Raw genomic sequence first — 23,241 nt, forward strand, 5'->3', positions numbered from 1 at the left:
AGATAGTGCAGGAAGCTGATTGGAGGGGCGTGCTGTTTACGTCAGAGCCGTCATTCCTATGTAATAAACGCGCTGAACGCTGATTGGATTGATTATGAAAAGTTAACGCCCTCTTTTCGCTTCTTTAGTACAAATATTGTACGGCTCGAACCACTGCTGAGATCAGGGGTTGTTGTATGTACCTTTTCTAGATTTAGACTTTTATCCGTTTGCGAAGGAAAATAACAGTCACATACATTTTCCACAAACCACATTAACTTATGTAATATTATATACTATGGTATATATACACTAAATAGTCAACTACAAAGTGTTTGATTCCCTCCTGAAAACGTCACGGACTAGCCCATCTTTGGCCAACCCCTCAGTAGCCGGTGTTCCGTGACTCGACCAGAAAAATGATGCAACGGTTGCCGGTTGACTGTTGCCTTCAGAAGTACAAAGAGAAACGAATGGCGTTAGCCCGCGTGTCGGGGGAACGTTCTCTGGCTTCTTGTTGAATACATGGCTCGGTTTGGGTGCTACAGGTGAAAGGACAACGACACACTCCCTGTAACTTAGAGGTGTCTCTTTTTGGACTCGGAACAGTCAGTGATGAATCCAGCTCGTCGCTGTTCGGCTTTATTGAACCAGCTGTGTGTGTCCTCGCGGAATGGACCGGCAGCTAGGAGACCGTTTTCAACGGGAGCAGTGTCAAACCCGACGGGACCACGATACTTCGGGGTCGGAGGAAGAGGAGTCACAGGGACTTGTCCCCAGCTGAAGCCGAGCGGAACTTCCACCACTGGGGCAGCACCAGGTAATGTACACTTGAGGATAGTAGTCGGTATAGTCTGGGGCCATAAAACAACGCGACTCTGTTTCTACCAAACTCCGTTCAAATAATGTGAACGGTTAAAACACGCTTACTCATCAGTGTGTGACGTGTCAAAACCACTAGTATGGTTTGTGAATGGATGGTAGTCATCCTACACAGGACACTGTCTCTAAATCACTTCATAACCCTGCTGCTTTTCATGATCCTGAGCGTACTCTCAGTCGGTTTTACCACACACACACACACACACACACACACACACACACTCAGTAATGTTTCATAAGAATTTAAATCACGTGTTTTGGCAGAGACAATGCTTATCATTTAAGATTTGTTCATGTAAGAAAGGTTAAAGGTCTCATTACCTCTCATTACCCTAGATGTAAAACTATCTTACCGGGCAGACACACAGGTTAGACTCAGCATGTGTTTCACCCATCCATATGTGAAACTGATGATGTAACAGGCATCAATCCTCAGGAGTCTTTCCAGTCCACAGAGACCCACTGACCTACCTTATATATGTATATGTGGAGTCGACTCAAACAACTATCAGTTAGAGGAAATGTACTGAACTTTAAAACTTCACAAACACATAAAACTGCACACAAAACTTCAGCCTAGGTTAAAGAGAAGTCAGGTTTTCTACCAGTATGTGCCCAAAATAATAATTACTTTGACAAAGCAATCTTTACTCAAGGGCCTCTTACTTACACTATTGACTGTGACAGGGTCTTCATGGGCAGATGACAGTGGTCATTGAAGCGAAACTGTTTTTACACGTTGGCTAATTATTATCTGGTGTTATACGCACGTTATACATGCTTGTCCTCGACAGTCTCTGATGCTAGATAAAACAGAACAGCTATGAAATATGAAATTTGTATCATGACCCTTTTACCTGTCAACCAATCAGTGTATTCCTTGGAGCTGCCAAAGGTGGTGCTCTATTCTTTATCACTTTAGCCAGGGAGGCTAACACTGCTCCTGCTTGGTAACAGTTCTTCCCTTTCTCAAACAGTAACACAGGAAGTTCTTGGTGTCCTCTCCTGTGGGTCTTAATCAGAGACCTCTTACTGGTAATCTGTTGAAGCAGCCTCCATTTCCTTCCTGTCACTGAACCATGACACTGCACTTCTTTGTCTCACAGCATTAATGCTCCACTTCACTAGATGACAAATAGGTTCATAGGTCACCTGTGGAGAGCAAGAGCTGGACTTGGTGCTGAGATATTAACTTCTTACTTTAAATGTGAGAAAAAGCCGCTGTACACCATCAACTGTCATTATAAAGGCATTGCTGGTGTTTCTGAAACAGCAGCAGATTCTATGAATAATATTTATTTCTAAAAGAATAGCTGTGTTAGCAGATGCCCAGACAATGATGAGGGTTAAACCGATATATACTGGGTTTTCCAAGGGCTTGGTTTGGTATTGTTTTATTCATTACAAGTCACTTTCACAAGTAACTGAAGTTATGAAGATAAAACTGAACTGCTTACTCCTTGACGAGGCTGAAAGACAGCAGTAGCACAACTAGAACTGGGAAATAAAGCAGCCTGACACATATAAAAAAACCCACAACAACGACGATGAACTGATGAGTGATTTGTATCTGTTCTGTATTCAGCTCAGCCCCCACCTGCACAGTTACCCTGTTGCACTGTAGCAGTAAGTTATGTAGCTGATAGCTCCTGGGCCGTGCTGCACCATCAATATTTACATCAGTGTATGTAGATCTTTTAAAGACATGTTTATGTTGAAATAAATATACATGTACGAGAAGTATGTAGCATTTTGTTCATTTCTCAGGAAATAATTGGATCTCATCAGACATATATATGGTGTTGAGATATATGACTTTATACAATTTGGTGCAAATCCAAATATAAATCTGGATCCAGAAAATGGATCTCACAGAAATTTGTATCCTTGTTAGGTCTTGGGGGAGGTCTGCGCTCTACTGAGTGCCATTCTAGTTGTTGATATCAATCCATATGGAAAAAAAAATACAGTCATAATACATTTAGCCATATCGCCCAGACCTCAGCACAAGCTGTGGCTCCCATGAACAGCAGAAGACATGAATTGATTGTTTCACAATGAAATAACATGTAGTTTACTTACATGCACACATTCTTGATCCAAAAATTTAAGCTCCTGATTCAGATCTGTTAAGTTGTGACACTTAAAATATGGATTTGAAAGGAACAAAATAATTTTTAACTGTGTGGAAGAGAGCCTGATTTTAAAGAGATATCAGCCTTCAAAAACTCATACCGGTTCAATGCGAGCCAGTCAGGAACCAGCTTGTGGGTCAAACTCTGGAAGCAGTTCTAACCAGGTTGAAGGTTTGTCTATTTTAAGTATTGTCAAAGGAAACAGGTTGGGCCTTAAATAATCCGCTTTAATGGTGTCTGTGTGCAAATCCTCTGGAGGCTAAAACTCTTTATTTTACTCCAGATCTTTACCGGCCTCCATCAGTAATGGGATTGGTCAGGCTGAGTTACATAACCATCCACTAAAGAAGACCTGGGTCAAGAGAGAGTCCACACCAGTTTAATCAGTTTGTCAGGACTGTATTAGCGTCCATTTAAAGCTAAAGAGTTATTATTAACACACCTGTTTAATGAAGTCTGGAGAAAAGCTGATGATCTTTGTAAGTGGTTGTTTATTTTAAGTGGTTGTCATCTTTTAAAACCTTCTCAGTGTTACAGGAATTCAGCAGTTTCACTCAGCTCAGTGTCTGTTACTGTCACATAATACAGGACAATACTTCATTCACTTTTCACTTTTCCCCCTGCACCTCTTCTTCTAATGTCATTCTGGTAATTCAGTTAAAAGGCACGTGTTTCCCCACAGCAGCGGAGATGAACTGGAATTTGGTCTGTCGGTGTAACCAGCGCCACAGTCTGGATTATTATTATTATTAAACAGCAGCTTCACTTGGTCCTGGACCATGAGCACAAAAAAACGGTTTGAGTGAAGACATGGACATATTGTACTGGGTTGGAAATGTCTGTCTATCCTTCTTGTGTTCTCATTTAGCCAATATGCTTCAAATGCTCCAACGTGTTCTTCACATCTCCCACTTGTGATGATGTGGAGGATGACTTGTGAATGTACTGTAGATCGTCTATATTGTCCTGGGACGGGTATACATGTCCATGTCACACAGGGAAAAAAAAACAACATGCACGTGGGGTAGACAAGTATCCCAGCATGCCTTTTGACAACCAATATTAACCAGCAGTGAAAAATAGGTGTGGGAATCACAGAGTATCTCACAGTACAATGTTACAATGTTATCATGATACAATGGTATCACAATACAGTGATTCTGTACATCACTTCATATCTGTCGAAGTGAAGAAGAATAGTATTTCTAAAAAGGCACAAAGCAGGAATCATGTTTTTCACTGCATTGTGGTGTCAGTGTCATGAAGGAATCTAAACACACACACATACACTGACTGACTGCAACTTGTCCATGTGTACCGATGTATAATAGATATGTCAGGGGGCGTCGTGTGGCGTAGTGGTCTAAGCAGGCGCCCCATGTGTAGAGGCTACAGTCCTCGCTGCAGTTGGCCCCGGTTTGAGTCCCACATCGCACGGCCTTTGCTGCATGTCATTCCCCCTCTCTCTGCCTCCCCATTTCCTGTCTCTCTACTGTCCTGTCCAATAAAGGCCCAAAAGCCCCCAAAAAATAGATCTGTCAGAGAACAGCATAACATAAATTAATGCAAAAATAAACGTTTAATAATGTTGAGTGCTAAACAAGCACCATCAACTTGTTAATGTAGAACTGGACACATTTCTATCACATAGTTCATGAAGCCTGTGTGTGTGTTTGTGCTCAGGTGTGTGTGTTGGTGTGTGAGAGTGAAAGACCAGCTCCCGATTGGAGGAAATGGAGCCTGGCTGTTAACAGTGCTGAGTAGTTTAAGTGTGTGTCTGTGTGTGTGCAGGACATCTATAGAAGCCTTCTTCCCTGGTGCTGTATGAATATCTGGGGATATATGGGTAATATGCTGAATGCACATAGACACAACATGCACGGATTCTTTGCCTGTCTGACAGTTCATTGTTGACTGACATTCCACTTTACTGATGCTCCTGAGGGAGTGCTTACACTGCACAGTTCTCATTTTGTTACTGTGTGTGTGTGTGTGTTTGTGTGTGTGAGTGTGAGTGAAAGAGAGAGCATTCTTGAACAGGCCAGTCAGTCAGAACTGGACTGTCTCTGATGAGAGTCACACTGTCTCTCCCTCCTCACTTCCAGCAGACTGTCAGACTCATTCCAGCTCTAAGGCCAAAGACTGAGGCAGGAGGAATAGTGTTAGGTGGATAACCTTCAGACAGGCTGAAAACTGTATGTGTCGATGTGTGTGCTTCCGTCATCGATTTTGTTCCCTGTAAGTACTTATGTTCATGTTTGTGTAGTGTATAGTCCTTTTTACTCAATCCAATTCGTTGAGTCTGCTCACCAGACCTTTTTCTGTTAACTTGTATCAAACAGCAGCTCATCCTGTTATTTGAAGCTTCTCTTTGACATCATCAGAGTGCAGCGATGAAGGAGTCATGGAGCTATATCCTCATCTTGAGGCTGAAGTTAGTGGTGCTGTTGTTTTGAGGCTGCAGTTTTGTACCGACATTCATGGTTGAAGGGATGTAATCTAAAAACTTTGGCATGGAAAACTTTGGTAGATGCACAAATCGATCGGCTGGCGATCAGCAGAGGACGATTTTTACGAGATTGAATGTTCAGTCTCAGATATCCGGTTCTGTGCTGGTCAAATTTACACTCACGCTCACTCAACCGTCAGTGTTTTATTATGAACATATAGTCGAATTGTCCATTAAAGAAAAGTTAGAAATCAGTTATGGTTCTGTGCTCTGATACTGGATTGGACAAAATAGTTAATGTTTTGGTTTACAATAAAAAAAAAAAAACATTCCCATTATTCTGAGCTGTATTTTGTGTTTGTGATAATGTTAGCATGTTGGTACACTAAACTAAGAGGCTGAATACAAAATCAGATTAGTGAATTAGTTCAGTCCACAGTCTCTGTCCATGTAAACCTTGTTACTGTGTCACCGACAGAACAACCACACACTTTCTCCTCCCTCTGTCCTTAGTTACTCAGACAGCACGTGTGTGTGTGTGTGTGTGTGTGTGTGTGTGTGTGTGTGTGTGTGTGTGTGTGTGTGTGTGTGTGTGTGTGTGTGTGTGTGTGTGTGTGTGTGTGTGTGTGTGTGTGTGTGTGTGTGCGTGTGTGCGCGTGCGCGTGCGTATCCAAACCAGATTTTCCTGCCATCCCCACCTGTTGGACAACATGTCCATTCTTATTAAAACCCCTCCCACTTACTACTTCCTGTTTCTTTTTATCCTCCTCTACCTCCGAAGATGCTTCCTGCCCCCACCCCTCTCTCTGTAGAGGTCATTCTGTCAACCAGCAAGTGAGACAGGGTGAGGGAGGGGTGGGAAGTGATGATTCAGACAGGAGGATGAGACAGATAAAGGATGAGTCACAGACAGTCAGAGATGTAGACAGTGACAGTCAGAGACAGTGACAAGTGAGAGGAAATGGAGGCCATGGGTAAGACATTTACAATATCAGTGTAATAATAATCTTTTACTTAAACAGACGTGTGGTATATATATCCATTATTAAACTACATATGTCTGAATACCATCAAAAATAAATCCATTTTGCTCCCCTCAGTTGGGCTGGGTGTCAGACCTCAGTACAAACTGATTGAATGAGTATCTGAAGTGATGTAAATATTCACTTGTTTTATTTCAGAAAAACTTGTGTATGGTTTTCTGCTTTTGTTAAGTGACCAAAAAAGTCTGCACTCTGAGGAACTTTGTGCTCTTCAGTGTCAGCGGTCAGCGGTGTGTGATCAGCAATGATAACCTCCTTTGTTTTCCCTGTTTAGGGAAAGGTTGGTAGTCTTATACCAAGCCGCTAGTAGGTCCACCTCTTCTCTGTTAGCTGTTTCATCTTTGTTGCTGATGAGGCCCATTACTGTTGTGTCATCAGCACAAGTTATGTATGTCTAATAATACTCTATATCTCTGTCTCAGTAAATCTATACTGGATTCTGTCAACAGACTGGGAGGACAAACCAAAACCTCTGGGACAACCTACTGTTACTGTTGTACCATTCAGGAATTTCAGGCAGTTCTAGCAACACATTGGCAGTGAGACGATCTTTCCTAAAGTTATTATATGTTTCAGTGGGTTAGTACAAATGTCTAATAGCAGTCTCTGTACAGACATCTGACAGTTTAAAGATTAAGCTATTGGCTAGCCAGTGGTTTAAGGGATAATGTAGGCAGACATTTAAGGTTGATAACAGCCTATCAACATCAAGATTAATGTCCAGTCAGAGTCTTCTACCTTGGTATGTGGTGGACTGTTGGACTGTTTTTCTCATGACCGGCCGCTCAGTGAGTGATCTGAGCAAATGTTTAGTCAGTATGTTCTGAAAAGGCTGAAGTAACCAGCAGAGCGTCCAAACCTTGTCTCTAGTCTGTAGGCATGCCTCTCTTCCATTGGCAGTGAGGGGATACAGTCTCTCAGTTCAGTGGTTTTCACAGAGAACCGCACAAATGAATTGTGAAATGACTGTAAGCAACCGAAGTATTGGGTCTACAAAGTCAATGATTCATACTCATGAGAACTGAAACACTTGACAAAAAGTACCTGGTGCTATTGTTAGAGTGAGACTACACTCCTGCGTGTCATGTTTGGAAAGAATAAAGAACAGTTTTGCTGATATGTTCTTGGTCTGGTATCACCATTTGCTCATGGTGGCTAGTACACTGTTATAACCACACATGTCCCTCCCTTGTTTCCTCTCCATCAGTTTGTCCAATGGGTGGCGGCAGCAGCAGGTTGTTTGGTACGTTGGCCCAGTCGCTGAACAGCTCCTCCTTGGCCCAACCAGACCCGTACCCGGAAGAAAGCCCAGACCAGGACCTGGCCGAGGTAGACCCAGACCAGCTGCTCAGAGAGTGTGAGGATGTCCTGCAGAGGCGACCGGCCCGGCCACACCGGGATCTGGTCTATCCCAGCACCACAGCACCCTGTCACCATAATGACAACCCCTCCATACGGGTGATGCAGTGGAACATACTTGCCCAAGGTAGAGATCTGTGCATCAACCATACAATGATAGATTTATGTGGACTACAGTGAGATGTAGAAATTTGGAAGTTATATTTACATTCAGTGGTGTTTTAACCACAGTAGCAGCGTGGTCTGTCACCAGTCAGTACATCACCTTGGTCTCTGATCCTCAGAGAGTGAATCCTACTGACTTTGGTGATCATCTGAATGGCCACTGTTCACACTGACAGCTAGTGGATCAGACATTGCAAATGTTAGCATGTTAACATGCTAAGCAAAGATGTGTTAGTATTTAGCTCGAAGCAGCTCCGTGTCTATAACAGCTTCACCAAGTTGCTAGCATGTGTCAGGTGTTGGTATGAAAATGAATGTCTCTTTGGTTCCAGCTCTTGGTGAGGGGAAGGACGGGTTTGTCCGCTGTCCACTGGAGGCTCTCAACTGGCAGGAAAGGAAGTACTTGATCCTGGAGGAGATCCTCACCTACCGGCCCGACATCCTGTGTCTACAGGAAGTGGACCACTACTACGACACTTTTCAGCCAATCATGGCCAGCCTGGGTTACCATGGCAGCTTTCTGGCAAAACCCTGGTCTCCCTGTCTGGATGTAGAGCAGAATAACGGTCCTGACGGCTGCGCTCTGTTTTATCGCCACTCACGCTTCTCCCTCCAGGCCACAGCTCACCTGCGGCTGTCAGCCATGATGCTGCCCACCAACCAGGTAGCCATCGTTCAGACGTTGAACTGCCGGGTAACGGGCCGGCAGCTGTGCGTGGCCGTCACCCATCTGAAAGCTCGTAATGGCTGGGAGAGGCTGCGTAGTGCACAGGGTGCTGATCTGCTGCAGAGTTTACGAAACATAACGTCCCGGGGTGGCGGTCAGAGTGAGGCAGCGTCAGCCATCGTTCCTTTAGTAGTGTGTGGGGACTTTAACGCAGAGCCCTCAGAGGACGTTTACAGACGCTTCAGCTCCTCCCCCCTCGGCCTAAACTCTGCATACAAGCTGTTGAGCTCTGACGGACAGACGGAGCCAGCCTATACCACGTGGAAGATCCGCCCCTCTGGTGAGAGCTGCAGCACGCTGGACTACATCTGGTATACCCATGATGCTTTGAGTGTGGACTGTCTGTTGGACATTCCCACTGAAGAGCAGATAGGTCCAGACCGCCTCCCCTCCTACCACTACCCCTCTGACCATTTATCACTGCTCTGTGACATCAGTTTCAGGGAGGAACTTCATAGGTTGATGTAGGTTCCAGTCACAGGAGCTCTGGACCAATAGGAGGACTGAATGAGGCGACTGCTTATCAATGATGAAGTTACACTGTAAATCAGAGTTAGGACAGTTCAGAATGTGATTTTGAAGTGGATCATGGTGGAACCTGATTTCAGAGTGAATAATTTACAATGTGTCCCTTCCTGTAACAATGCTATTATTTTAAACATGGTCATCATAGGAACTTCAAACAGTTAAGAAGTTAAATTTGACTCTGACACGAGTCACACTAGAGCCTGTCAGTCTTCTAACCCTTTAACAAAATGTTCTGGTTATTCAGCAGCTGAGGGGCCAACTGCACTTAGTTATTATTGCCTATATACATAGAAGACTGTAACTTAATTTTATTAAATTATTCTTTATACTTTTATCAGTTGATGTTACCATTATCAACAGGTTTTCCTTTAGTTTCCCTAAATGAATTATTTTGCAATGAAGTAATCCCAGGTGGTTCTTCAGTTCGACATTGGTCATCATGACGTGTTGTTGCTGTGACTACACTGAACATAAGGAGAAATGTTAATATATGAAAGATAAATAAAGAAATGAATTTTACTCATACTGTTGCTTGTTTGACTTCCTGACTAGTAGTTTCCTGTCAGTCCACACTGTGACTATCCAATAATGGCATACAAAGGTGCTTCACTGTTAAATAAAGTTGATAGCAGGTTATTATAAACATCCAGGGCAAAACTGTGTCAACAGATTGATTGTGAACGACTGGCTGTTTCTCCCTCTCACAGAATAGCTTGCCTCTGCCTCAGCCATTGACAAACTGGTTCAAGGATCATGTTGACGCTGGACGCTCTCTGCATGTTGCAATTGGACACAACATGGGCTGTGTAGCAGGTCCAGTGGACTTTAAAGCGAGCGATCTGTTGACGGCTGGCCCTCAGTGCTGGACGCCTGATGGCTGCTATGAAGCTTCTCAGTTAGAAGTTCCATTTTCATCCCTTTGGCGCAGCTTCTTGTGCATCACCCTTTATTAGAAGATCTTTGTCGTTTTTCTGAAATATGTGCTACCAATCTGAGTGATGACATCTACAAACTATGCTCATTTAGAGGAACAATAAAAAAAAAATCACAGTATAGGGCAGTGCAGGTCAGGAATGGACTGAATATTATTAAGTCATGTCAACATGGAGCATGGAGTCTCAGAAAAGTTTCAACATCGGGTGGAAATGAAAAACTGAGGAACTACCCAGTGTTAGTGTGCTGTTAATAATGCTAATAAAGTGATTACTGAGCATGAATGCTAAGGCATAAAATATTTCAAATAATAATTCAGCTCCACAATGCACCCATGCAAAGAGCTAGCTGCATAAAGAAATGTTTTTCCCAGTTTGCCCAGGCCTGCAAAGTTTTCAGCTCAACCCCATCCAACACCTTAGGAATGAACTGCAACAAGTATGAGCCAGACCATATCACCCACCCTCAGGGTTGGACCTCACTAATGCTCTTGTGTTTGAATGGTAGCAAATCTCCACAGGTACGTTCAACATCTGATGGAAAAGCCAGGAGATGATTTGGCTTCAACAGTGTTCGAACTACCTCACCATAGACAGCAAGTCCTTCCCATGAGGTAGTGACTTTCATCTCTCTGATATTGTCAGCGCTCCCACATTCTTTAAAGCAATCACAGCACTTCCAAGAACAAGCTGATCATACAGCAGAATAGAGAAACATCAATATTAGAAGAACTCACACTACGTTGGTGAGTCTGTGGCCCAGAGGACCTTCATCTACGACTTGTAACCATACAGTCTGTAACTAGCAGGCACACACGCACCCTGGGGTGACTCTTATGGCTTTCTGAAATTGGGACAATTCACCAGTGATCGAAATTTTCCTGAATCTCAGTTTCAGCTTCTGCTATGTCTAATTTTTGTTAGTGTCAGTCATGTTTGTTGAAATTACTGGGGATATTAGTGATACAGTCTTGGTTTAATTTCTACTGTCATCTGGAAACTTCCACTGAATGATTTAGTTTTTCTTTATGCAACATGTTTTGTCATAGTGCTGAAGAGCTTCACGTTTTAATTATTTGCATGTTTCATTAGATGTGTTGATCTTGGAGCCACAGTATGCAGTGTATTCAGTGCCACTGGGGCTGATAGATCTGTCCCTGTATGATTGTTGAAGTACAGCCACTTTGTACAACAAGCATCTTCAAGTGTTGTCTTGTTTTTACATTTTCTGTCCAAATAAATTGATTTAAATATTTGTGGTGTCTGCTCAGATTTTTGTCAACTGTGAAATATTACTGAGGTGCAGAGTCATAATCCTTACACACTGGACACACAAGTGAAATGAGTTTCATTAGCAGCAGCAAAGCGTCCCTCTGTTGCCGAACCAGCACAGTTCACTCTGCATTCACACAACACGTCAAAGGCACAAAGCATGTCACTAAATACTTGTATAGCATTTCATTTTTCAGACAGCTGAATAAAACAACTTTAGACAGTTTTATTCACATTTGTCTTTTTTATAATACATATTTCAGTAAAATCTACTTCAATACACTGATAGTACAAGAAAAAAATAGTATATCATACTTCAAATGTGGAGCATACCATTCAGTTGTTTTGTCCGACGCAGACATCCTTTACTCCCTTTTTATGAACAGTAGAAAAAGACGCTAAGTGTTGGGAAGGTGAGGTTGCTGTGGAGTAACAAACCATTAAAGACTGAAACAGAGGAGGAAACAAAGAGATGAAACCCGACTACATCTGTATTGACACATTGAGTATCAAAAAACGTTTGTACACTTCTGTTTACAACAAAGTCTTATCAGGCTTTATATTACGTTTGATTACAAAAGGTTTTTCATGTAGAATCTAAGGCTGCCCATGTCTTCTGAGCTCTGAAAGTGTGTGTGTGTGTGGGTGTGTGCGCGCGCGTGTGTGTGTGTACAACAGTCCCTTTTATCCTTTGTAGGGCTTCAGTGTCCCTGGAGACTAACATTAGGCTGACAGTCTGAGCCGATGAGAGAGGAGCTCTAAGGCGGGGGAGGTGTGGGATGTGTCCTGCACTTCCTCAGCAGTGTCCACAGTCACTTCCTGTACTACCCCCCCACCCCCCACTTGGTGGCCTGGCTCCAGGCAGAGCTCTCAGGATGATGGGGTTTCTGCTGATGCTGCTAGTGGGCTGGAGGGGGGCGGAGCCTCTGCTGCTACTTCTGATTGTGCTGCTTCAGGCTGACAGCTGGAGGGCTTTGGGGGCTGGGTGGGGTGAGGCTGGCTTACCTGGAACTGAGGCAACGGCTGAGCCACCGCTGCTGGTTTGGCCAGGATGAGCTGCGGTGCTGAGCGGCCCGCTGTTAGCTGGACCGTGTGCGTGTTGCCGGCTGCAGGTTTAGCAGCGGCCTGCGCCAGCTGTGTAGCAACAGGTTTGGCATGGATGAGCTGTGTGACCTGGCCTGTCGCGTTGGCCTGCATAAGCGTGGCCAGCTGGTTGGCTGGGATGGTGATGATGGTGATCTTCTCTCCAGCTTTGGAGCCAGCAGGCAGCACAGTGGGCAGAGCCTGGATCACCAGTTTGGGGGGAGCACTGGTGGAGGCGTTAGCAACCGTTACCGGGACCCCTGTGGTGGTGGTCAGAATGGGCGAGGAATTTAATGTCACCTGACCTAGTGAGTTGGTCATGACCACGGGCATGGCTCTGATGGGCCTGTAGGAGGAGACACAGGGGGAGAACATATTACATCCCAGTACAACAACTGAGCTCACAGGATACAGACAGTGTAACACTGCTGAGTAAAGTCAGCATGTTTTATAATGCCTGAATGACAAGCTGTTAGTATGTAAGGGTGGGAACACACTGGCTGTGTGGTGTGTATGCGACGGCTGCGGAAAGTCTTGCTTTTCACTTCAGTGCTCATTTTAATGGGTTAGAGCTACACACTGGCTGCATGACACGCGTGTCTCACATCGCACGGCTGTGTCACATGATATAGAGATTCAGTGTCTCGCAGCAGAAACAGACAGAGAAAAGACCTGTTGATGTCACAGTGACATCATAGCAACATCATCATATAAAACTGACTCCTTCCACTATAGTTTCTATGTCTAGTCTGATCTGATTATGACACAGACATGAAAAAATACAAATATATGCTTAACCATTTTAGCAACTGCATGTGGAGACAGAGACACTTTACTGATGTTTTCTGTCAAAAGATAAATCAGAAATTAATTTATAATAAAAAGAAATCCAACATTTCAGTGACTTGTAAACAAGGCCTATTCAACTGGCGGACTGCGGGCCAACTCTGCTCCGTCTATCAAGTCCAATCGGCCCGCCGATGAATTGTTTAATTACAAATATGATTGTTGATTGTTCTGGGTGTGTTGTTAAATTTGATCTGAAATGGACAGAGCATCATCTAAGCTGTCATTCAGAAATTCAGTTTCAGTTTCAGGTCACTCAGAGTGGGGGGTGTTAGTGATGTGGGGCTGATGGAAAAAATACTGCACATTAAAAATAGTCACAGAAAAAGTCCTGTAGTAAATCGTTTGGTATTACATTTCCATCATTACAAAATCAGTCTATCAGGCGATTTGTTCAAAACAATGCTGTTGTGAAAACGATGTTTACTTTTGTTAGTATTGCAGCTTATGTTGCACAGAAAATCAAATGCAATATGACAAAATAAGATTTGAAAATGTGTCAGGTGTAGGTACATAATGACAATGGCTCAGGAATTGTGCTCCCCTGTTTATGTATTCAGTGATGGACTGTGTATGAATGACTGCATTATCAATCTTTTCATCTAATGTTGATCTGACCTGACAACCTGTTTGTAGAGAAATGTTGATATCATGATTCTATTTGATCATGTGAGTTAAGGAGAAACTGTTGTGGGTTAAATGTTCATTCTCAATGAACCAGTCAATAAAATATAAAATTAAATCAAAACTACAGATATCACATAATTAACACTCAGCCAAACAGATGGTAGGTCTGACGGTATTGCAAAATAAGATTTCAGATTAAAATTAAGTCCTCCACTTACTTCACAGACCCAGATGAGCTGCATGAGATCAGATGACTGAGACCACATCTGAAGACCTGTTCATTATCACATATTAATGTCAAATTAGACTCAGACCTGGTGGCCACATTGCTGGGGATGACAGTAACGTAGGTCTGCTGGGGCTGGGTGACAGAAGGGGAGTGGGTGCCCAGACTGGCGGGGCCCTGCTGGTGAGCCAGGTGCTGGCCGGACACCATGCACTCAGTGTCTTCCACCTCCGCGCCCTCCTCCTCCTCGTCGATCACACGAATGTTCTTTGGCATGTCTTTAAACTGGTAGGCCAGCCGCTGACCCTCCACCTTGGCCAGGATGCCACGTTGGTAGTAATACCTAGACACAGAGAGGGGTATCAGGACTGCGTTCTTACTTATGACCGAGGCAGACTGCTCAGAACTATCAGATGTATGTGGAGAGGACTGGGTAACCTCAGCGCTCGGCCCATGGTCTCGTAGTTCATGTCGGGCTTGTTCTTGTGTTTCCCCCACAGTTTGGACACGGCCTTGGAGTCGACCAGTTTGAAGATGCCTTTCTCTCTCTGCATCCACTTGATGTACCGGGGGCAGGTGTTCTTATCCTGCAGTAGCTCCAGCAGGAACTCCCACAAATAGGTGGTGTTGCCTGGAGGACACACAGCACCACAGCATGAAATCCTGAGGCTCAGGATTATATAGTTATCTTTACAATGTTGTATAAATACACTGATGGTCGAGGACAAACAGTTCAATACCAACATCAGTCCCAAAAACCAGTTAGCGCAAGTCATAGTGAGGAAACTTATCATAAAGTAAAAGTGAACCTCGGTGTTTGTAACAGATGAACAGTTTCCTGCTACTGAGGGAAAAGGAAGATCCGAGATCAGTTCTTCTTCCTCTACTCGATAATTCTGGGTCTAAAAGAGGAGGAATACTTCTCCTCTATCCATCACCCACTGATCCTCTGCAGGGTCACAGGTTGTGCAGATTTTCACACACTTTTATTTCTTGTGCAACTTGATAGAACAGACTTCTGTGGACAGTATTGATGAGACCTGATACAAACCTTTGCCCTCCCTCTGCCTCTTCTTGATCCCCAGGTCAAAGGAGCCGTTGGAAGCAGGCTGGTGTGACTTGGGCTTACGTCCTCCTGCACTCAGAAAACACACGCGCGCGTACGCGCGCACACACACACACACACACACAAGTCAAGATCATGCTGAAGAACAAACCACAGATTCATTTTTAATGTTAATGGGGCCTCGTCACACTCCCCGTCCCCACATTGTCTAAGTAAGCCATTTATCAGTGATGTATGTATCAAACATGCTCAATATTCCATATTGTTGTAAGCTTTGTAGTGTATTTCCGCACTTCACTGACTCATCTCTTACACTGTCAAAATGTATTAATGGTTGGGAAATTTCTTCAGTCTTGGCTACTGGACAAAAGCAGCAGAAATCAGGCAACCCGTGTTTTATATGAATCACTTCACAGCCCAACGGTGTCAGTGCGGGGACACTGACCTCCTCTCTTCTTCTTGGCAGCAGGTTCACATTCAGGAGGGATAGGGAAGGATTCCTCCTCTATGGGCCCACACTCTGTAGAAACCTCCACCACCGTCTCCATCATCACATCTTCTGCTGGAGTCAAACAAAACAACATTCACAATGTTCTTTGAGTGACAGAGCCACATGGACAAACCAGTTTCTCACAGGATGAAGATAACTGAAGGGACCAGCTCCAGATATACTTCATAACAGTATGTATTGCTTGTCTGCATGTAGATGATGTGTGCAGACCCACACTGATGCAGAAAGTAACAAAACCTAGCTACTGAACGTGGGTCAGCTACACTCAGATGGACAACCTAATATTCACCCAAATATTCAGTCCTTTTGTTGTATTAATATATAATAGGTTTGACAGATTCATCTTTTTAATGATCACATTCACACTCTCACTACACAATGCTAAAACAATGGCAAATGACCAGATCCAACCGTAATGTCTTGATAAATCGTTCCCTCTGTCTGTTTTCATTTCCTTACAAAAAACTGAATGTTTCTATAAGTGCTGCACAGAAAATCGAAATATAATCAAAGTTACATTATGACCAAGTGCAATATCCAAATCACAGGAGCTGCAATTTTTGTGATGAAGGTAAAATGTGTCACAACATTGTTGTGTATTGTTAGCACCGTAAGTGTTGTGGCGCTACAGAGACGCCCTGGCCTACAAATCATATTCTCCAGACGTCAAGACCATGTTTGTTTGGTACAACACCAACAAAAATCACATCATCTTCATTTCATTTTTTTTTTCACAGAAATTTAAATGAAATTTTTTTTTTTTTTTTCATATTGTGCAGTCCTGGTTTCTAGGGTTAGTTTAATAATGTTTTGGAGATATTAATGAAATATCATAATTGAAATATAACATCAAAATATTGGAGCTGAGTTTAAAATTGCAATTGTTTTAGCAGTGTCCACAGCCTCTCTAATGAAGACATGAGTGAGTTCAAAAAGGGTCAACAGACTGGTACATCTTTTTATACATAAACAATCTAGGTGACTGTCTCATGCTAATTTAACACAGGTAACTAACAGTTAGCAAGCAGGTAGCTTTTATATATTGAGTGTAAATGACAGACAAGTGAATAACTGTAAAGATGTGAAGCAGTCAGCATGTGAAGCTAAAGTTACAGGACAGAACTGTCAGTGGTCACCAGTCTAATATCAAACCAGCAGTTTGTCATTAATACAAAGTGGGTCAATAATGTCTCTGCTACAAATACATACAAACACAACTCCTAAGACCATGATTATGTAGTATTTTTCTAATAGAAAACTCAAGTTTATATAAAAGTTTGCTTTTGTTTTGGTGCTTTGAAACTGGAAACTGCATCACCACCATCATTTAACTGACACTGTTCAACAACACATTCGTGACTGAGCTTGCAATGTTTTGTTTAACACCAGAAGTTTAATTATAGAAAATAAAAGAAGAAAAGCTATTTATATTTCAATCATGATATTAGTCAGAAAAAACATTGTAATTATTTGTCCTATTCCAACATGGGTACACTTTTACATGCAACACTGTCAGATCAGATCTGATCTGACTTCATCTACCTAATCTAACCCTCATTCTCCAAAAGTATTTCCGGCCAATATGATACAACAACACTAACCAGAGCCACTGACGGATGTAACCACCACCTGAAACACAGAGACAACAGACACTGATAGTGCACTGTCTGTATGACTCACCCGAGTCTATCAGAGGAGGAAGTGTGTTTACCTGTGTTGCGTTCACTGTGCAGTCCTCCAGGAGACTCCATGTGGAGAAGAGCTTCAGCTGCCTCAAACGTTTTGTCAAAACACACCATGTCATGACCCGACATCTCCACTGAGAAGAGAGACACACAAACCTGTCAGCACACATGCTACTGAGGAGCCAGACAGCCAGATCAGACTTGTGACATCAAATAACGACACAAAGAGAAAAAGGCAACATTCACAACATGACAGCGCTGCAACCTCAGCTATTTTGAAATGTTGACTTCCTTGTTTGAGGTTTGTAGTGGCAGTCTGGTCCTCCCTTCCCGTTTCCTGTAATCTGCTCTAACGGTTAGACATCTTTCCTGCCAGCAGGGGGCAGTCTACTGATGTCCTACACAACAACAGCAGCTCAGGTGCAGTCAGCACTTCTCTCTAATCACTGCAGAAAGAGTAGACCAGTGTGAATGAAGTCGGTGCAGTTATATGCAATGTATGTTTAGACCACCTGGACCCTAATTTGACATTGTAACAAACAAAATGAATGAAACAAGGCTGAACTCAAAACTAATGACAGGATGCAAAGTGTAATACCAACACTGATGTCGATTCAAGATAACTTTGATTATTAGCAGCAGCCCCAAACTGAATGAAGCAGATGAGGAGAAATTCTAAAATGATTTGAAGGTGACTAAATTCACACTGCAAGGACGGTGTGTCAGTGCTAATCTGGATTTATACGTGACACAAGGGTTAACAGACGTCCTGCTATAAATATACCCACAGTGGAGGTATTGATTTATAGCTCAGCATCTAAGCACTGTTGGTATTACCACTGCAGCACTAACATGAATATATCATCTTTAATTATATTGCCCACAGTAACTGTGTTTACACTGTTACATCCACTGAGATAGACAGCAGTGATCACAGTGAGCAGGTTTGATGTGTGTTACTGAAACAGAGGAGGCTGCTGAGTCTTTTCTTCATGTAGGAGAAACACAAGCAGCCAAACAGTTCTTGTGGTCTCCATGTGGCAGCTCCACGGCTGTCGGGGCTTTAAATAATGACTGGAGAGGGAGGGGGACTTAAACGTGTGCTCTAAACTAACTAGAATTACTGAAAACTACTTGTAATATGCAAGTTACCCTGAAGACCAGTTCGAATGAATCCCACTCCAAAGTAACCACAATTATCCATAAATCTATCCACCATTGATAAAGCCAACCTATCGAGAGAATACAGCCTCACCAGTCTCAGCCACCTCAGTGACCACCTCCTGCTCCTCAGCCACATCCTGCATGAGATACGTTTCATCATCGTAGACCAGGACCTGGGCTGAGTAGCATTCCTCCACCTGGGCACTGGGCACCTCCTCCACGATTACAGCTGGACAGCCCTCCTCCTGCAGCACCACACCGTCGTCCTCTTCCACTTCTTCCTCCACCTCCTCGCCGGCCTCCATGATCACCGCCTCTACCTCCCGCTGAACCACTTCTTCTTCCTCCTCCTCTTCCTCAGCGGGATGCTGCTCACACTGAACACAGTTGGGAAAGTGTGACTGTCACTGTGTTTGCAGTTCAATAAATAAATGGGTAAGTACAGTATTACAACAGACAGACATAACAGACAAAATGAGTTCCAGGTTGTATGAAAAACACACAAGGAAACATATGCATCATAAACAGGCAATTGAACTCTATATCAGTGCCACTAAAATGTTGTTCTTGACCTCTCCGGGCAGAAGGTCTTTCAGAAAACGCCCATCTTATCCCTCTCCACTGTTTCCACCATCTGGTTGTAGTTTTTGTGGACACAGCAGCTTGTCTGGGATCAGTCATCAACATTTTCTACTGCATCATCAAACAATCTCTTAAACCACCTGCTTTGAAAATGAAGTGAAAGACTTGAAAATCTTTCAGCCATTAAAACGGTCTCAAAGTGAAATCTAAAGAACAGAATCCAGAAGGCTTTAATCAGTCAATAATCAGGAAAAGAATCGTATTTTCCCAGGTAATTTATTGTGGTCGAGATATTGATATTTTTGTTTAGTAATATTCCTGGTCTACACTTCGCACTGGGCAGTGTTGATGTGAAGTGTTGATGATGAGTGTTCAGTGCCATGAACTGTGCCTCATCAGATGAAAATCTTAACACACATAAAACAAAACATTCTGCAGCTAACAGGGATTTTCCAGCTCAGAAACATGTGGAGGTGGCTCCAACATGACTGGGGATGGGTACCAAAACTCGGTATTAAATGGGCCCTGGGGCTAAATTTTTAAAGATCGGAGTATCGATAAGCTCTGACATGATCTGTTCTGCTTTCTGTACTTGAGAAACTAAGAAAAAAGATTTCCTGATTGTTATTGCAACATAACGGTTCTCTCGCACATTTTATCTCACCAACTCGATTCCTGATGAAGACATTTGTCTATGAATGATGCATTTTCGTTGTTCCTAATGCAGAGGAGAGACCTCTCTCTCTCTCTCTCTCTCTCTCTATGACCCTGTGTGTGTGAGGGGCGGGTGTAGCTGTGTCACATGCTGGAGCACCGTGCAGCACACACACACAGAGGCCCTGCTCTTCGTGTCTATGGCAGAGAGAACTAAACATTTGGAGGTATGCTAATATTAATCTTAAATTGCTTTGGGTTTTTTTTCTTACAAAATGACAAAAAATACTGATAAGAGTACCATTAAAGTACCGGATTGATAAGTGGTATCAATAAAAGTAGTAGTACCATTAAAATCTTAATGATACCCATCCCTAATCATGACCTAGTGTACCAAACCTGACCAAGTGTACAGGTGTACCACACCTTCAGCTGACTGAATAATTAAAATAAGCCACATAAAATCAATTGTCAACTATTTAGACAATCAATTAAGTGTTTAATAAATTTTTCAAGTAAAAATGCTGAAACTCATCTCTGGGTTTGGGACCAATAAGGAGTTTGAATACGTCAGCTCTGGGAAAATATAACCAAAATAATGGGTAGATCAATTGACTGTTAGTTGCAGCCCTTCACAAAACACAAAATGCATAAAATATGCAGCATTTATTTAGTTGTAGCATTTGTCTTGTAACAAATGGATCCTTCAAAGCTTTCCAGTACGTTGCCGAGTATCATACTGCCTCCCAAGTTTATACAAAAGGTTTCATGTTACAGGGAAGGAACAGAGAGTTAAAAATCATCTTCATTAACTGGCTATATGGTTATTCTGTATGTATATGTCTTTAACATATATGAGAGGCTTAGTGTTAACGTGTTACATATTTTGAAGACTTCTGCTGAATGAGGAAGCTGACTGATATGTCGCTTTACTGCATTAAACAAATGTCTCATTCTGATTGAGGGGTTTGGCTGATGTCCCTGCCAGCATCTGTATACAGGCTTACCTGCTGGGGCTCCTCCACAACGGTGACATATTCCACTATGTTCCCTCCACCGTCTGACACTACCACAGAAGTCATCACTCATTCCTATCAAAATAAAAGCACAGCGGGTCAGGATGGAGAAGGTATGATACAGAGCTGAAGGATTTACAGTTTAAGTGTGATTTTGTAATTTCATTAAATATAGTCTTGGAGTCTTGTGTGTATGTGTGCTGGAGCTGGGGTCATGTGAAAGCCCCATGGGCACCCACTCTCCTCATGACTTAGTCCAAGTAATGTTGTGGTCTTTGTTGTGATGAACAAACAGTCAAAAACATCTTCTGGTAACTTCAGTTTTATAAGTAATCTAACAACATTTTACTTCAATAACATTGTCACTAAATTGACTGAGAATGCAACTTAATGGTCACCTGCCTTTATCAAGCACCAAACTCACAATAAGAAACATCAGCATCTTTATACTAGAGCCATACACTGCAACAACCACCAAAGGATTTAAATCACTGACACCTGAGACAACCAAGCCATCAATAATTCATTAAAACAACAAAAATAATAATTGTCTCTTGTATGAAGATGAGGTTGTTTCATACTCTGAATTTGATGCCTGATGAAAGTCTATAATGGGTTTTGATTTAACTCGGGCTTATGGTGTGCTAGTTCATGACATGTGTTTCCATGGTGGCAGATTTTCCTACACACCTGTCTACCTGGTATTCATTAGATAACACTCAATCTGATACTTCATTAACATTAAACCTATGAAGCTGCTCCACACTGTTCACAGTTGCCTTCTGTGATATAGTGTAATGGCTTAAGACTGAGCCGAATAATTCGTAATGCCAGTTCATCAAGGCTGCATTCATGAGTATATAATATGAATATTCCCCAAAGTATTAGTGGTAGGCACTGTCATATTGTACTTACAAAGAAGCTAAATGGCGAACAGTACAATTCAACTGATATGTTGGAAGGACCTCTGACACTTCATTCGTAAACAAAGCGAGAATCCTGGACACAGCAGCTCGTGATGCACAGAAGAAAACCGAACCGTATGCTGAATGCCAGCTCCTCTTATTAAAACCGGGAAGGGTAACCTGCAGTGTCCCTGATGTCAAACAGGACTGGTTTGTTCGGAGAGATGCCAGGCACCGACCCTTCTCTCCACACAGGCTAATGTTTACTTTCTGAACGTATCTGTGCTCAGTCTGCAGCTCCAAACTCTACAGCTAACTAGTTAGTTAATGCTTCTGCTACTTACTTAACAAGACTTAATCAACTAGAGCCACTACATTATATACTTTATCAAGTTATGTCACACATTCAGTAGGATAAAAACAAATGAACACTGCCCTCTCCTTTAAAGGGGAGATCTCCCACAGCCGAATAACTTAGCAATGGCTATCATTAAGGTAAGTTAGAGCTCAAATCAGTTAGCAGACGGCTAGCGAACATATATAGTGTATTTAAATACGGAGTACACTAACACAGACTGGCCAATAGAGCAAGTTATGACATCTACACTGGGAGTTGTGGTCTATCGGACTCCGGTGATGTGTTAATGAAACGAGTTTCCTTCCCTTACCTTGTTTTGCTTTGATAGCGAAAGGTAAGCTCCACGGCTAACACTAGCTGGGCCTAATGTTAGCTAATGTTAGCCAAGTTGACGAGGCCAAAACGCTTACTTCGCTCGTATAAACAAGTGTTTGCAACTGCTCCGTCTCCAGGTAATCACTTTGCAGACGCCCTACGTTGAAATCTGAAGGATGAACACGGATGCAGGCCCTGAAGTTGTGTTTTGATAACTGCTACTTTCTTTCTATCCTGTAGCTTTCCGGCGCGCCGCCTCTTCGCTACTACCGATCCAGCGGGTCAAAGCACAGACTGCCGTGACGTCACGAGTGCCCAGACACCCCCCCCCAACAACAAAAAAAAAACCGACCAAACAATTTTTTTTAATTTAAAAACCACACAATTTCCACGGATACGGTACTTATTAAGGTGTATATTCCTACATTAATGTTCACATCAAATTACCACGCAGCAAACCTGGTCTCAATAAGTAATCCAGTACAAGAAGACTGTACAATGCAATGCAAAGTGTTGGTGCATTTTCAGGACATAAGAAAATTAATTTATCGTCATATTAGTTAATAGTGAAGGTTTATGAAGACATGTCATTGGGCATTTTTGCAAAATAGCATTGTTTGAAATAGGTTTTTACTTATTGCTCAGAATAATTATTTATTTTAATATATTTTTTAATTTAGGAGATGGTGCAGAGAGAATCCCACGCACTAACACTTGTTTTAAAATAACTTT

General features: G+C 42.7%; 2 protein-coding genes across 4 annotated transcripts; one reads left to right on the forward strand and one right to left on the reverse strand.

Moving 5' to 3' along the window:
- The first annotated feature begins 158 nt into the window (after positions 1-158).
- Positions 159-9,786, forward strand: nocta (nocturnin a). Its single transcript, XM_056382735.1, has 3 exons — positions 159-799; positions 7,696-7,974; positions 8,345-9,786. Exons 1-3 carry the CDS (start codon positions 595-597, stop codon positions 9,205-9,207), a joined length of 1,347 nt encoding a protein of 448 aa, XP_056238710.1. The 5' UTR covers positions 159-594; the 3' UTR covers positions 9,208-9,786.
- Positions 9,787-11,683: 1,897 nt separating this feature from the next.
- On the reverse strand, positions 11,684-22,795 carry elf2a (E74-like factor 2a (ets domain transcription factor)). 3 transcript variants are annotated; one of them, XM_056382733.1, is made up of 9 exons: positions 22,505-22,795; positions 20,923-21,006; positions 18,771-19,056; positions 17,542-17,649; positions 15,765-15,878; positions 15,305-15,388; positions 14,692-14,884; positions 14,246-14,596; positions 11,684-12,900 (listed from the first exon to the last, which is right to left on the reverse strand). In XM_056382733.1, the coding sequence occupies exons 2-9, from the start codon at positions 20,995-20,997 to the stop codon at positions 12,342-12,344; spliced, it is 1,770 nt and encodes a 589-aa protein (XP_056238708.1). In that variant the 5' UTR covers positions 20,998-21,006; positions 22,505-22,795; the 3' UTR covers positions 11,684-12,341. The 3 variants fall into 3 exon arrangements, with proteins under 3 accessions (XP_056238708.1, XP_056238707.1, XP_056238709.1); XM_056382732.1 differs by having other exon boundaries at positions 15,765-15,881; positions 22,505-22,794; XM_056382734.1 differs by having other exon boundaries at positions 14,342-14,596; positions 15,765-15,881; positions 22,505-22,793.
- Between the last annotated feature and the right edge of the window lie 446 nt (positions 22,796-23,241).

This window comes from Seriola aureovittata, chromosome 8 (genome assembly GCF_021018895.1).
Source record: "Seriola aureovittata isolate HTS-2021-v1 ecotype China chromosome 8, ASM2101889v1, whole genome shotgun sequence".
Classification (NCBI taxonomy): Eukaryota; Metazoa; Chordata; class Actinopteri; order Carangiformes; family Carangidae; genus Seriola; species Seriola aureovittata.